The sequence below is a fragment of the Sorghum bicolor genome, chromosome 8 (assembly GCF_000003195.3).
Source record: "Sorghum bicolor cultivar BTx623 chromosome 8, Sorghum_bicolor_NCBIv3, whole genome shotgun sequence".
Classification (NCBI taxonomy): Eukaryota; Viridiplantae; Streptophyta; class Magnoliopsida; order Poales; family Poaceae; genus Sorghum; species Sorghum bicolor.
In genome coordinates, this window is record NC_012877.2 from 4,411,195 (window position 1) to 4,426,627 (window position 15,433).

At 41.3% G+C, this 15,433-nt stretch overlaps 1 protein-coding gene across 3 annotated transcripts; it reads right to left on the bottom strand.

Annotated features, from left to right (window-relative positions):
* On the bottom strand, positions 2,551-14,791 carry LOC8073472. 3 transcript variants are annotated; one of them, XR_002446811.1, is made up of 5 exons: positions 14,388-14,791; positions 4,347-5,566; positions 4,045-4,257; positions 3,833-3,957; positions 2,551-3,511 (listed from the first exon to the last, which is right to left on the bottom strand). XR_002446811.1 is itself a non-coding variant. In XM_021446038.1 (4 exons), exons 2-4 carry the CDS (start codon positions 8,637-8,639, stop codon positions 7,489-7,491), a joined length of 867 nt encoding a protein of 288 aa, XP_021301713.1. In that variant the 5' UTR covers positions 8,640-8,772; positions 14,388-14,772; the 3' UTR covers positions 7,109-7,488. The 3 variants fall into 3 exon arrangements, 2 of the variants coding, with proteins under 2 accessions (XP_021301713.1, XP_021301712.1); XM_021446038.1 differs by lacking the exons at positions 2,551-3,511; positions 3,833-3,957; positions 4,045-4,257; positions 4,347-5,566 and adding exons at positions 7,109-8,156; positions 8,346-8,470; positions 8,566-8,772 and having other exon boundaries at positions 14,388-14,772; XM_021446037.1 differs by lacking the exons at positions 2,551-3,511; positions 3,833-3,957; positions 4,045-4,257; positions 4,347-5,566; positions 14,388-14,791 and adding exons at positions 7,109-8,156; positions 8,346-8,470; positions 8,566-8,772; positions 8,855-11,404.

The window sequence follows — 15,433 nt, forward strand, 5'->3', positions numbered from 1 at the left end:
ATTGAGTAGAAAAAATACTGAGCAGTACAGTATCATTTCTAACTACACGCATGACACTGAAATACTCAAACACAAGTACTGAACAATACTGAATTTTGTTCAGTACAACAGTTTGGTGTAGAATATTATTCTACACCTAGGATGTAGAATAGCACTTGTGTGTATATATATATAAATTTGTGTGGTTGTGTCATCCTAGTCCCTAAACTCGCAAAATGACCGTTTAGATCTCTAAACTTGTTCAAGTATGCCATCCTGGTCTCTAAAGTTGAAAATCCACATATAAGTCCTCAAACTTATTCAGTTGTGTCATGTTGATTTCTAAACTTGGTTTTGAGTCTCATCTGGGTCAAAATAGCATAAATCTAAAAACTCTATATAAAAAATAATTTATAATTTTTTATATGAACTTGAATAAACACAAACTTTATATGAAAATTATAGTCATCAACGTGATCTACAACTTTAAAGTTGACAAGTTTTTAAATTGAGACTATTTAGGGTCCCAAAATATTTTTATAAGTTTATAGATTTTAAAATTTAAATTTAAAATTAAGTTATGTGGATCTATTAAGAATTATAACTTTCATATAGATCATGTCAATATCTAAGATTGTTTGATAATTCTAAATTTTAAATTTTAAAATCTATATCTGTAAATTTATAACAAAACTTTTGGACCCTTATCAGTTTTAATTCAAAACATTTCAATTACAAAGTTGTAGATCAGGTCGAGGGCTATAACTTTGATATAAAGTTTGTCTTCATTCGAGTTTATATAAAAAAGTTATTAATTATTTTTTGATATATTTTAGATCTACTACTGTAGGAAAACTTAACCGTGGTAGGCCTTTTGTATTTACCGCGGTTTTTGCAACTGCCACGATCATAAGATTATATTAACCATGGCGGTTGCCTTAAAATACATGCCTTGATTAATGTTCGCAAAAAAAAAATCCAAAAAACTAAAAACTTGCGACTCTAAAGAATCAAACTTAGAACCCCTCACCCAACACTAATGCCCTCTACCACTACACCACACAATCATTTGTGTGTATATATATATTATGCAATCTTTTTATATCAATATTTCGTAATCTTACATTGGGTATTTTGCCTACTAAATGAACTAAAATGAAAAAAACTTTTAACTACAAAGTTTTAAATCTTCTCGAGTACTACAACTTTAATATACGATGTATCGCCATTAGAGATAGTTTAAAAAAGTCAAAAAATTTGAGCCTTAAAATATGTGAATTTCAAACACTGAAACAGATATTTGAGACTCTAGGTGACTTTAAATAAAAAACTTACCAATATCAACCATGTAGATCAGGTAAACCACTAGAACTTTGATATTAACTATGTGAACATTGGAGATCATTTAGGAATTCAAAATTTTAAATTTCAAAATCGATAACCTTCGAACACATGTTTGAGACTCTAAACATATTCAAATTAAAAACTTTTTAACTACAAAGTTATAGATTCTATCGAGAACTATAACTTTTGCGTAGACCATGTCAACATCTGAGATTGTTTGATAATTATAAATTTTAAATTTCAAAATCTGCACACATAAAATAATATTTTTTTGGACCCTAAACAGTTTCAATTCATAAACTTTTCAACTACAAAGTTGTAGATCACGGCGAGAGCTACAGTTTTAATATAAAGTTTGTCTTCATAAACAAATTTATATGAAAAAGTTATGAATTATTTTTTATTGTAATGATTAACTGTGGCGGGTATTATAAGCAACCGCCACGGTTAATATCTACAATGCCTGCTACAGTTAATTATTAACAGTGGCGGTTGTCCAGTGAGCTGGCTCGCTTCAGCCGGCCGTGAATAACTGTAGTGGGCAAAAGTAATGCTCGCCTCAAAGCCCTTTTGTGAAACGCTACGCAAAAAAATAAAACGTGTAGTAGTGATCGCCCTGTTTTGGTTTAGATGAGACTCAAAATCAAATTTAGGGACTGAGATGACACTATTGCACAAGTTTAAGGATGTAAACGGGTAATTCCTAAGTTTAGCCACTGAGATGACACAACTAGACAAGTTTAGGAACTGAGATGACATAGATAAACAAGTTTGAGGACCTAAACTATCAATTTACGAGTTTAGGGACCAAGATAACACAACGGTACATGTTTAGAAACCTGTGGTGAATTTTAATCTTTTTAAAATATTCCCAGCTATGGGTAGATCGTTAGTATTCGACTACAGGAGAGAGGGATGCAAGTGGGCAGGAGAGATGGAGACCAAAAGACGATATGCAGACCTGCAGTGCGCGCGTGAATACAAGAGAGGAAGAGATAAGGGAAGATACAGACCCATACATATTTTCCAGGAACGGTTCTATATCAATTGCCTCTAGATAGATTGATTTATTTGGCCTCGGATCTTCTATGTGTATGTTGCTTGATTAGCAAACTCATAAACATGGAATTCAATGATTATAGCGTTCATCTATACTAGTAGGGAATAAGGCCACAAAAATATAGATATAGATATAAATATAAATAAAAAATTAAAGAGGCGAGAAGATATATAAACCAACTGGTGAATGGGCATGCACACACAACAACTGATGTCTTGGTCGAAACCACACCAAAACTACAGTAAAGTAAGAAGTATTACTATTACTAATAGTAGGGAATGTGAACTAACAGCAAGAAGTTTCATTTGAAGATACATATGCAGCAGTACAAAACGTGCAAAGGCTACTGTAATCCAAGTCCATTTTCTTCTCAACTTCCATGCAGCTGACCCCACCAATGAAGCCCAAATCGGTATGATCTCGTACCAGGACATTGGCAGATTTCTGTTGATGCTGACAAGGAACGTTCGCCACCTAGATGTTTCTAGAGAGCACCTCATGCCTTGGCCTCTACTTTTGAGTGGCAGTAGCCTTGCTGCCTGTCCAAGATCCATCACCAACCATTTCCCCTTGCATAGCAAATATCAATGCACCTTCCTGCTGTATCTCTTGGATAATTCGATCAAGTTTTGGAGTTTTTCGGACAACAAAACCCATCAGCTTGCATGGGGTATGTCCCATACTAGGGTTAATCTGTTCATGGCTTGCTGGTAATGCAACGGCATTAGTAGCAACAGGATTAGCTTTTGGAGTAGCTTCTTCTTGCCCCCATTCTTCACCAGGAGCTTTAAGATCAAAGCCCTCGTTGGTTGGCCCTTTGAGATGGCTAGCTTCAATTTCTTGAGTACTTTTATGAAAAGACAACATATGTCTTCCCAAATGTATGGTGCTCGCCATCCTAATCATTTCTTGATTTGGTTCTTCACCTGGTAGCATATGGCTAACCATACTAATCATCTCTTGATTTGGTTCTTCACCTGATAGCATATGATTAGGTTGGTTTGGGACAACATTTTGCTGCTTTACCATCTCATAACGCCTCATAAAAACACTAAGTCGTTCTTCAACCACAACACCTTTGTCTTTTCTACGCTTGAATACTCCCCATAGGTAGTGTTCCCTGAAATGCTGCAAAACAAGAGAAATTGATGTGTCAATGAACCAAAGAATGGAACAAGGTATCATGCATAACAACCAACAAGGCTTGCTCATAGTCACATCACATAAAGTAGGGTTAGAGAACAACAACCCGGCCTCTGCCCAGGAACATCGTCCTTGACATGAGTATGCGGGGTTATCTTGGACTATGCCTTGTAAAAAACTCTCTCAAGTAAGCATATCATGTTCCTCAACCCTATCGACCCGGGATTTTTGTGACTATGGGATTAACTTCGATCGAACATAAAAGCAATGTAAGGGAAGAGAACATTCAAAAAGGGGAACACATACTCTGGTGATGATTGGGTAGTAGAATAGAAGGGAATATCAACATCTCAGCGTCACCAATAATAGCCCGCAAAGCTAAATCATTTTGCATGACTTCTCTAACTAGTTGGTCCAAGCCTTCATCTCGCCTAATGATGGAAAAGAGAAAATTATTAGGATGTTTAATTATCAAGGATGATAGTGGTGAAAAGTTATGAAAAGGTTAAGAAACACACCTCATTTCTTGAGGAAAGAAATAGATGCCAATGTCATCGGCAGTCGGTTTTGATACTTCCCATGCCTTCGGCTGCACCTCCAATCTCGAAATCTTTTTCACTTCAACCACTTTAAGCAATTGTTTGGACAAACTCCATGCTTTCTCACATGATTTGGTCGACAAATGTCCATCCAATGATATATATTCCTTATCATCTGTCTTAAAGATGCCACTGTTGACATAAATAATGAACACATTATTAGAACATAAAGCACAATACAATAATACTTTGAAGATTTTAAAATATAGAATCTATTATACCTCCAAGTAGGTTTGTCAATGGGCTTCGAATGCATGTTGTTCAATGCATGATGACACTAAGACTTTAGCGTGATCTTTCTTTAAAATACTAATGGTGCCGTCCTCCACACCCGCATGATTAAGATCACCACCATTATCTTCTGCTTCATCTTTCCTTGTTACTCTAGATTGTTTGAGTTTCTTCATCTGCTTACAACTCATATTATCCACTTGTACTCCAACATTACTATCATCATCGAGTGCCTTAGAATTTTCTGTAGACAATGGTTCCTTCCTCTTCTTGGATACAGAATTGTTATTATTGTTTTTTCCATTGCAATTAGCAAACCGGCCCATGCTTCTTTCCATAAGCCCTCTTTTCTCAACATTTTCAGAAGTCGAGTTCATAGAATGGTTGTCTCTTTGCAATTTTGGAAAATCTCTACCAAACGGATATGAAGAGATGCTCCCTGAATTGCAATGGATGTCTGACAATGTAGAATCCAGAGTATGTTTTGCCTTTGTAGTGTATCCCTCCTTATATTCACCAAATTTCACATTTTCTTTGTCATTGTCAATCACAATTTCATCTTGTCTATTGTTACCTTCAGTCGTGCAACTGTCTTTAGGAACTATACATACATCCTTTGAGAACTCTAATTTTGTAGTGCTATGTTTTGCACTAGTAATGTCTTTATCAAAACTTGCTTGCTTCTTTAATCGAGACGATGAGTCACTATATTGACCCAATCTATCGGTTGTCTTTGGAACCAACCCTGGCATAGCCTTCAATTGAGTTGGTTGTAAAGCATCATTCGCCTCTCGTTTCCTTTCTAAGGCATGTGTTTCCTTCAAGCTATCTTTTCCATTGACTCTGGACCTCCAAATAGCCTTCTGTTTCTCTACCAAAATCAAGCCTCTTTTGAAGCTTGAGGTAGTGGGCTGATTCAAACCCTTTGATGTAGAAAGATGATTCGACTTGCTAACACCCTTTACCATTGATGAACTATGCACTATTTTTGCACTTGGCTGACCAATGTTGATATTCTTTGAAGGAAATTGTTTGTCTATTAATGAACCAAAGTTCACTTTTTGATTGGCATTATTCACAATAGGACACATATTTGCTCGAAATTTATGAAACTCCTTCAAAAACTTAATATAAATTTCGGACTTATTCCTTGTTGATCCAGTTGCCATCAGTCTTTTTGGGCCGAAAGATTCTATATGGCTTGGCATCCCTGTTACCAGCATAGAAAACAAAGCAATGACTATAGTGCTATATTTTTTTTATATAACAAAATTGCAAGGCTGACCAATCCTTTTAATATATATTGTTTCAACTTAGCACTAAGAAACAAGGGGGCCTCATAAAAAAACACCGGTAAATCTTTCTTTTTGTTGATTTCATCTAGTAATATAATAAAATGATAAACCTCGAGCATTACATTGATATATATATATATATATATATATATATATATATATATATATATATATTCTTTTCTCCGTTCTGAATTCCAATGTTTTTAATGAGCTTCACAAAATTAACAGTTTTCTCACGTATGTCTCGCGAAATAATTAAGCAAAGATAAAGGTAATACTAGGTAAAAACAATCCATCCCACTTGTTTAACAAGTTTCTAACACTGAGCCCATCTAATATAGATCTACAGCCAACGTGAATATGGATTCAAACAAGAATCCTTTTATATACGTAACTCTACAACTTATATTGTTATTCATCATGCATGTTTGTGAAAAAGTAAATTCTATCTTATATACCCACACAGTACATGTGAAAACAATGTAGAAGAGCTAACTCAAACCAATGACCAATGAACAGAAATTAACATTAGCTAGGCAGACAGGTGTGCACGCATACCTGAAGCTCTTCGCGTAGACAGATTGAACAAGAAGAGAGGCGTAGACAGATTGAACAAGAAGAGAGGCACGGACGCCCGGCTGCCGACGACTCGGCGAAATCAAAGGGTGCGTCGGAAAACAGGGAGAGGCTCTCAGAGCAGAACACACAAGCGCAGGCTTCCGGCCGTGCCCTGGACTTCATTATATAGGCGCTTGGAGGCGGTTTGGGTATGAGGAACCGCCGATTCGTGCGGAGTATGGAATTTGGAAGCGCGGATATCACGGAAACTGACCGATTGAGGATTTTTTTTTTTTGGCCGTCTGGATTCTGAGCAGATTCGGTTCGGGATTCACATCCGCCGACGTTGTATATTCCTTTTCTTTTCTTTCTTTCTTTTGATTTTGATTCTTTTCTTTCTTTCTTTTGATTTTGAGAAGCACCTCTTTCCTTTTGTTTTTCCTTATACGTGACGCGCACGCGCTGAAATATTTGTTTTGAGAATTTTGTTTCCACGTATACTAACTGAAAATGCACCCGGTACAAACCTAACAAAGATCCTGCATGCGTTTCAGTATTATTTAGATTTTATTTATTTACTTATTTTTGCGAGGAAGGTTTATCGCCATGCTACACGACAAAGACTTCTGGAAAGGAACAATTTCCCCAATGTGTAGCACACAAGAAATAGAACTCCATAGTCCATTCGACCTCAAGCAGATGGCAAACGGCTGGAGTCAGCAGCGTCATAGATTTAAATGGAAAATAAGACATATCAAGACACCAGGTATCAAATCTTGATCAGGAACTTACTAAACAACAGTGAATATGCGCACAGTAACTTCAGGTAGCATTCAGTATTCCACACTCCACGAGGAAATAATTCAGGCAAAGTTCAGGCACAATTGCAAAGCGAGGAATGAAACGACAAGCATTCATCAGAATGCAGGAGCACCCGTACGCCATACTAGATAAAATTACTTGAGGATGAAACATCCATTGACTTAGGGTAGAAAATATTTACAGGACGAAGCATGCATTAAACTAGGCTACTAGCAGGAATACAGAAACCCTACAAACAGGCGTCCCTTAGGCATCCACATGAGCATACAAAGGCTGATAAAGGGCAGGCATATAGATAGCTGATAGAGGGCTAAAGTACACTAAGTTTCCCTAACTCCACAGCAAAAGTCATCACATTTCCTAGTGCTTCACCGGAAACCAGCAACAGAAACTAGGCAGCCCTCTCTCAGGCTGACATGAAACCTTTTGGCTGGTCAGCTGTTTCCGGGCGAGCAGCTCATGGCCTGCTTATATTAGTGGAGGCGATGTTGCTGGGCCATAGACCACCACCAATCTCCTCCCCTCGGATAGCAACTACTAACGAACCTTCACGCTGCATCTCTTGAATGAGCTGCTCGAGTTTTGGAGTCTGTCCTGCAACGAAACAGAAAAACCTGCCAGGGGGATCCCCGACCATTGAGCTGCTCCGCCCCTGATTTCCAGGTATGGTAGCAGCATTGGTATCATTTTCAGTAGCTTCAGCAGGTATGGTGGCAGCATTTGTATCATTTTCAGTAGCTTCAGCAGGTATGGTGGCAGCATTGGTAGGAAGAGCAGCAGCTTCAGTTGTTATGGTGGGAGGATTGGGAGCAACTGCAGTAGCTTCAGCACTGTGCAGAGTGTGACGCAATTCGTCTCCCAGTTGTCTTTCAACAGGAGCTTCAGGTCGAAAGTCCATGTCGGGGGACCCTGGAACACCTCTAGTAGCTGCAGCTTGTTGCATGCTCTTGGCAGGCGACATGCAGTGAACTTGCTGCACCTCATCTTGTTGCTTTGAGGCATGCTGCTCTTCCTTCTCGTTCTCCTGTGCACGACACACTGTATCATGTACTGGCTCTGTAACTGTAGCACATTGATCTTGCCTTGGCCTGAATACACCCCACAGGTAGTGTTTCCCTTGAAAAGCTGCAAAATTTAACATGATGAGTGACCAAACCAAACAGAACAGTAGAAATGTATGGAAAAGCAAAGTCTAATGAATACTTGTTGGGACTACTCTCAAAATTCATATTTCGAACAGCAAATCAGGAGCAGAATCATATTTTGTCCATTAAAAGAGATCCTATTTGAAGAAAGAAAAAGAACTACACATACTCTTATATCTTTCAGGCAGTAGAGTAGAAGGAAATATCAGCATCTCAGCTTCACCAATAACAGTCTGGAAGACCAGATCATCCTCTATGACTTCCTTCACTAGTTTATCCAGATCTTCATCATGCCTATGACACGCAAAAAAAAAAAACAGTACTAAGAAATTTCACATAGAAACGATAGCACAAGTAATGCAATGAAATGCAGAGATTAAGTAAGATACCTCATCTCGTTAGGGAAGAAATACAAGCCAATGCTGTTACAAGAGGGTTTTGATGTCTCCCATATTTTGAACATTGACCTGGAAAGCTTGGTCACTTCAACAATTGGCACCAATGATCTTGAAAGTTCCCACACTTTGTCACATGATTTAGTTGACAAATGTCCAGCCAACGATATGTATTCCTCTCCGTCTACCTTAAAGATTCCACTGTTGAAATAATAGACAAAAATGTTAGCATAGTAAGAACTGAACAATACTATAAAATCAACAACATATCTACTAAAAATACCTCCAAATAGGTTTATCAATAGGCTTTGAGCAATAGTTGCATTGCTGCTTGACATGTTCCAAAACAAATGGCGCAGGCACTTCAGCAAGACAATCTATTGAAATAGGATCTTGTGATGTAAATCTCGAACTATCGCCATCAGCATCCAAAGGACTATGATCACCACCATCAACATGTAATTCTTCATCTTCATTTCTCATGATGTCTTGTCTCCATTTCTTCAACTTTCTATGAGTTAGTTTCTCCGCTTTTATAGCTTCATTGCTACAATCCAAGTGACACATGATCTTTTGGCAATGATTCCAAATTTATCTTAGCAAAGCTACCATTGGCTTCACCATCACCAACTTCATTTGATTGTATGCCTCTTTTCTTATTATTCATCGGTCTACGATCATGGGTCTCCAATTGTGTATCTCCATCTTCAACCACCATGAGATTCATATCACCATTATCAATGGCTTCATCTTCATTTGTTTCCGTGTTGCCTCTTTGTCTCTTCATCAGACCATAAGATAGATTCCTTTCACTATAATCTTTGACCCCAAAAGGATAAGCGTCTCCATTGATTTCACCCATAGGACTTCTACCACTAGTATCATCTCCTTTTGCTTCTGTGGTTCCTTGTTTCTTCATCAGCTTAGTAGATCCTTCTTCTGTTGCTTTAATTGTCAATTTCCTATCACTATGCTTATCGATGATAAAACCTCCTCCATTATCAAGGCTTACTTCCCTCTTTAACCTACAAGGTGGCTTACTTCCCTCTTTAACCTACAAGGTAAGGCATCATTGTACCTATCCAGTCCATCGGAATTCTTAAAACTTGAGGTAGTTGGTTGTCTCATTTCGTTCAACAAAGGAGTGACCATTTGAGAAGATTTGCTACAACTTCTTGCCAAAGGAGTCAAATTTCCATTTGGCATGATGGCATGTACTCGTTTGGTGTTGGTAATCTTTCTAGGAGGATCTTGCTTGATTGGTCGCGAGGTGTTATTGACTTGTCGATTTGCTTCAACTACGACACTCCTTTTGTTGTCCGTCCTTGACAATGTTGCCAAACTCGAATGCATCTCAGATGTGTTATTGTACTTGATGTTCTTATCCTTTGTAGGACTTCGTCTATCTAGTTGTGAAGCAAGGTATGGAACACCATCATCTCTTCTATTGTTTTTGCGAGGATTCCTTAGTGAAGGATCCAAACTTACATTCATTGTAGAAGAGTTCATGTGTCTAGTGTTACTGCCCTTGATAGGGGATTGTCCAACTAACAATGAGGCATTGTTATCTCGCCGATTTGCATCAGTTACAACATTATCTCTTTTGATAGTTTTACTTGCATTCATTGTCGATGAAGCCAATTTCTCACTCGACAAAATGTTTCTCTCGTGTCCGATGTTGCTACCCATGTTGGGCTTACCACGATGATTAGCTCCACTTGCAACACCATGGTCTCTTCCATTGCTCGCATATGGACAAAACATAGTTGCATCCTTTCTAACTTGTTTTTCAATTCTTTTCCCGGCCATGGATCTAAACCTACTTTTAGGTGCCATTGATGTGAGTGCAATCCTACAAGAACAATTTGGGGAATAAATCCGCTATACATCCTTATATTGTTGCTCGCGCATAAAATCGTTATACCCAATAGTAAACATTCAATTCACAATTCCCAACCTTGCCTCTAACCACACAAAGTGCATTGTTGGTATCGAATTGTTAAACGGTTGTCTTTTCATCAGACATAATCAAATGGAACTTAGTAAGGGTGTTAGCCTAGTACTGAACCCCAAAAATGTATCTAGTTATTGGAATTTAGTGAGGGTGTTAGCCTAGTGCTAAACCCCCAAAATGTATCTAGTTACCTACTATAGCTATTTACTATTCACTGTCAAGTAATTTTTAGGTTCCTTGGCAACCAAGTTGATCATGGTGCCTTGGCAACCAAGTAGACATCATAGCATCTGCTTTATGCAGTTAGAATATGCTAGAGAGTAGGTACACTACTTGCATATATATGCAATGGTTATCATCCTCTTGTATCCTAAGTTATCACTTGCTATTTTCAATACAATCCAAGCAGCTTGTTGGCCAAGCTGCCCTCTGATAGTCCAAATTCCACTTGTGTTCTAGTTGTTTAGAAACAATTGGTATTAGACCCAGGTTAGGAGAGAGCAAAGGCCATGTCTACCTCCGGCGAGCGTGCTCTGCGAGCAGCAGCCGCCGCCAACACCAACAGAGGCGTGGTGATCAACCCTAGCCAGGACACCGATCGGGCTCAGCGTTTGGCCACAGTAGAGGCCGCAGCCGCGTAGGCGATCAAGGCAACCAAGCAAGCAACGATAGCAGCGGAGGCAGTGACAAACACAACTGCCACGAGATGGATCAGCAGCCCAAGGAGTCGCGGAGCCTAGTGCAGTGCCGCGCACCCTTGCGATCGCCGGAGCACCAGCAGACAGTGTACAAGGACTCCAGTGTGGGCACATCGAGGCCGATGCTGACAAAGTCCAACTATAGCGAGTGGAGCCTGCTCATGAAGATCAAGATGTAGGCACGCCAGCTGTGGGACGCCATTGAGTACGGTGACCTCATGTACCACAATGACCGGCGCGAGCTCAAGGCCATCATCGCCGGAGTACCAATGGAGATGGGTGCGCCGCTCGAGGACATCACATCGACCAAGGAGGGGTGGGACTCCATCGCCACGGCGCGCATCGACATCGATCACGTCCATCGCATCACGCAGCAGCGGCTGCACAAGGAGTTGGAGAACCTCGTCGTCCGCCCCAATGAGCAGATCGATGACTTCGCTCTTCGCCTAACTACGCTGAAGCAACAGATGGCCCGCCATGGTGACAAGGACCTCAATGCGAGGAGCATGCGATGGAAAAGCTTCTTCACGCGGCACCAAAGAAGTACACCCAGCTGAAGATTGCAATTGAGTCCCTCAACTTCCAGGACCTCACCGTCAAGGTGACCGAAAGGTTGAAGATGGTGGACGATCTCAAGGAGTCTTCGACCAAGCCCATCTCTATCGGCGGGAAGCTCATGCTAACTAAGGAGTAGTGCCTTGCTCGAAAGAATGAGAAGAAGGGCGGATACGGCTCCAGCTCGTCCAAGGAGCAGCGCCGATGTCTGTGCAGCGGCAAAAAGCATAAGCCCTAGGGCGAGCATGGCGACTGTGGCATCGACGAGCAAAGAGAGAAGGTTGGTGGCACCGTCGGCGAACGCAAGGCAAACCACGACGACACCTGCCTCAACCGCCATCATGCCGGTCACTGGGCGAAGGATTGCCCTCAGCCTCGATGCGAGCATCACGAGCGTGGTAGCGCGGCGCACGTCACATAGATGGATGACGATGATGCAGCCTTCTTCCCCGCCCACGACTTCCTCGTGTAGGAAACAGAGGAGGATGTCCTCTACTCCAAGGCTGACACAAACCTCGACACTGAGGAGCCCAGAGCCCATGCGTTCCTCAACACTGGCTCTCGCGAGGACGGGCTGGATGGCTGGTACCTAGACAGCGGCTCGACCCACCACATAACCAGCCGTCACAAGCTGTTCTCTGACCTTGACACCTCTATTCATGGCTCGGTATGATTTGGCAACGCGTCAAGAGTGGAGGTCCAAGGCGTTGGCTCAATCGTGTTCCAAGCCAAGACCGACAAGCACCAAGTCCTCCACGGCGTCTACTTCATCTCGGCACTGCGCAACTCCATCATGAGCCTTGGCCAGCTCGATGAAGGCGTGTCCAAGGTGATCGACTAGGTCGTGCTTCGCATTTGGGATCATCATGGGCACCTCCTTGTCAAGGTGAACCATGGGCTCAGTCGCCTCTACGTCCTCCATCTTGAGGCCAAGCAGCCTCTACCTCGCCGCAAGGAATATGACGACGCCCGGCGCTGGCACGAGCGGTTCGGCCACCTCCACTTAGAGGCACTGCACCAGCTCAACAAGCAGTCCATGGTGCGTGGCATACCGGTGATCAAACATGACAAGCCGGTTTGCGACACCTATGTCAAGTACCGTGTGCACGAGCAGCTGGAGCTCGTCCGCAGCGACCTTTGCGGGCCCGTGACGATGACTAAGGGAGGGCGACACTACTTTCTTCTATTGGTCGATGATGCGTCTCACTATATGTGGGCCGTCTAGCTACCGTCCAAGGATGCTGCCGCGGACGCCATCAAGAAGGTTCAGCCTGCGGTGGAGGAGAGCGGCCACAAGCTTTGGGTCCTCCACACCATCGCAGAGTTCACCACCTACTTCATTGAATTAGCTGAAGTTTTGAAACAATCATTTGCTCTATTTGGTAGAGCGGTAAAAAAGGCACTTTTTTGAAAGTTTGTACAAATGAAGCAAAAGTACGATCAAACCCAGCTGGTTTGATCTAGTTTGAAGCTATGGCCAAAAAAAGCTAAAAAACATACCATCAGAGTTAGCTTATAAGCTATACCAAACAAGCCTATTGTACCTTCCTCATGAACAAGGAAATGCACCCAGACCAAACATGCACACGATGATATGAACTAGGATGCCACATGGACCATGCCGTGGATTAAGTAGGTAAAACATAGCACACAATGCTGCACACTGGGTGTAGTGCCTTCATGGCCCCGTCGACATTGAGCAGCCGGGTAATGAGCAGTAGTGAAATTCGTGCAGGAATGCGTGTGTTACAAACTCACCTGGGCTACCACAAAATGCATCTACTTGCTTATTGTTTTTAGATCAAAGGCATCCACCCGGCTTCATCATTAGAAAGCCTAACGGAAGCCAAAGATCCAGTACTAGGGAGACCAGCCAACAAAATTCAGGCTCAATATGAGAACCCAGCAAAATCTGAGCCATCTACTCCTCCCTCAACCACCCAGCTAAGACATTGTTTGGATGCACATATATTCATCTAAATCCACATGTGTTAAAGTAGATTAGAATAAAATTAAACTAAGTTCTATTCCAATCCACTCTAACACCGGAGTGAAATAGATACACATGCATCCAAACAAGACCTTTGGCAAGGCCACTTCACCCAAATCCCTGACATAAGCATCTATCTAGCAACCACCAACATTGCCTTGGCATCCAATCTGCGGTGAAACTGCTGGGAAGAACGATGAGCCTTGCGCAAGGATTGGGCTATGTGCTCTCACCATCGATCTCACGAAGAGACCCAAATCGCCTTGTCTGAATCACTTATAATGCCATAACAGCGGTTACTGTTTACCGTCCATAATCGAGCAGGGCTAAGATTGACCATCACCAAGGAATCTACAGGCCTGAGATCCTGCCCCGAGAACCAATCGATTGCTAAATCTTGGGTTCTTATGAAATCATCATCATCATCGACTACTAAAATCCTTAAACAAGGATCGCCTGAGCGCAGAGCGCACGAGAGGACACAAAGGACACAGGAGCAGAGCAATCATTTAAAAAGAGCACAGGACGATAGGACAAGAGCATACCTAGAACAATGTTTCACCCTAGCAAGATTCATCACAAGGGGGAAAAAAGAATCGACGAGAGAGGCCGTCCGTACCTTAGCTAGGCTTGTTGTTCCTTCCCAAGATCGAGCAAAGACGAAGCAGCGGCTAGAGCTCCAACCTGATGGCCTTCGCCTTGGAAGATTTTGAGAAGCAGGAGCCCTCGAACCCGGCGGCCGGTCACCGGCGGCGAGGATCGAAAAGGAAGGCTAGGGGAGATAATGGAAAGCCAAGAACGCACAGTTGGCAACTGGCAAGTGATGAATCTTGGGAAGCGACGCGTCAGGCGAGGATTGTGCACACGGCTATTGGCCTCGGCCCTCTGATGCGGAAGTCGGTTTCTGCTCGAAACTTCAATGGGCCTTTCCGAAGTCTGGAGCACGGTTTTTCATGGTGAGGGAGGGCAGGGACTGTGCGCCGCCGCGGCTCCGGCTTCCGTCGATCGGGGCGTTGCTGAGAAATTTTGTAATGCTTTGTATCGAATCTTACGAGACACATGAAGTATTAAATATAAATTAAAAAATAATTAATTATATAGTTTCTTTAATATATAAGACAAATTTTATGAGCCTAATTAGTTTATGATTAGATAATATTTGTCAAATAAAAATAAAAATATTACAGTATTCATTTTACAAAAATTTTAAACAAGGCCCGGATTAATAGCATGTTCGCTTGAGTTTGTCTGTCGAATCTGCTAGTTAATAAGCCGTGTTTTTTTTATAACAAATCAGCGAACAATACTTTTATCCATAACTTTTCACTTTGATCTAGCTCGACATGGATGAGGTGAAGGTGATGGATGGCCAAGCGTTGTTTTCATAATTACTCTCTGCGTCCACAAATAAATGCATATCTTGTTTTTCGAGGAGTCAAAAAATTTTAAAGTTCGACCAAATATATATAAAAATATACTAATATTCATCATATGTAATATTTTAATAATATTTTTTATAAAAACAAGAAGTCAAAGTTATGTTTTGAAAACCTTGTCGCTATTCAAAATAACTTGAGTTATGAAGGGAGTACTATTTAAATAGCCGTCCATGCGAGTACTGCACACCAGCGATGATTCCATGAGTGTTTCTCTCTCACAACAAAT

Coding starts and splice junctions, on each gene's coding strand:
- LOC8073472 (XM_021446037.1), bottom strand. CDS start 9,138: ATGTGTCACTTGGATTGTAGCAATGAAGCTATAAAAGCGGAGAAACTA. Junction 8,773..8,854: donor ATTGATAAACCTATTTGGAG/GTATTTTTAGTA, acceptor TTATTTCAACAG/TGGAATCTTTAAGGTAGACG. Junction 8,471..8,565: donor TTCTTCCCTAACGAGATGAG/GTATCTTACTTA, acceptor TGCGTGTCATAG/GCATGATGAAGATCTGGATA.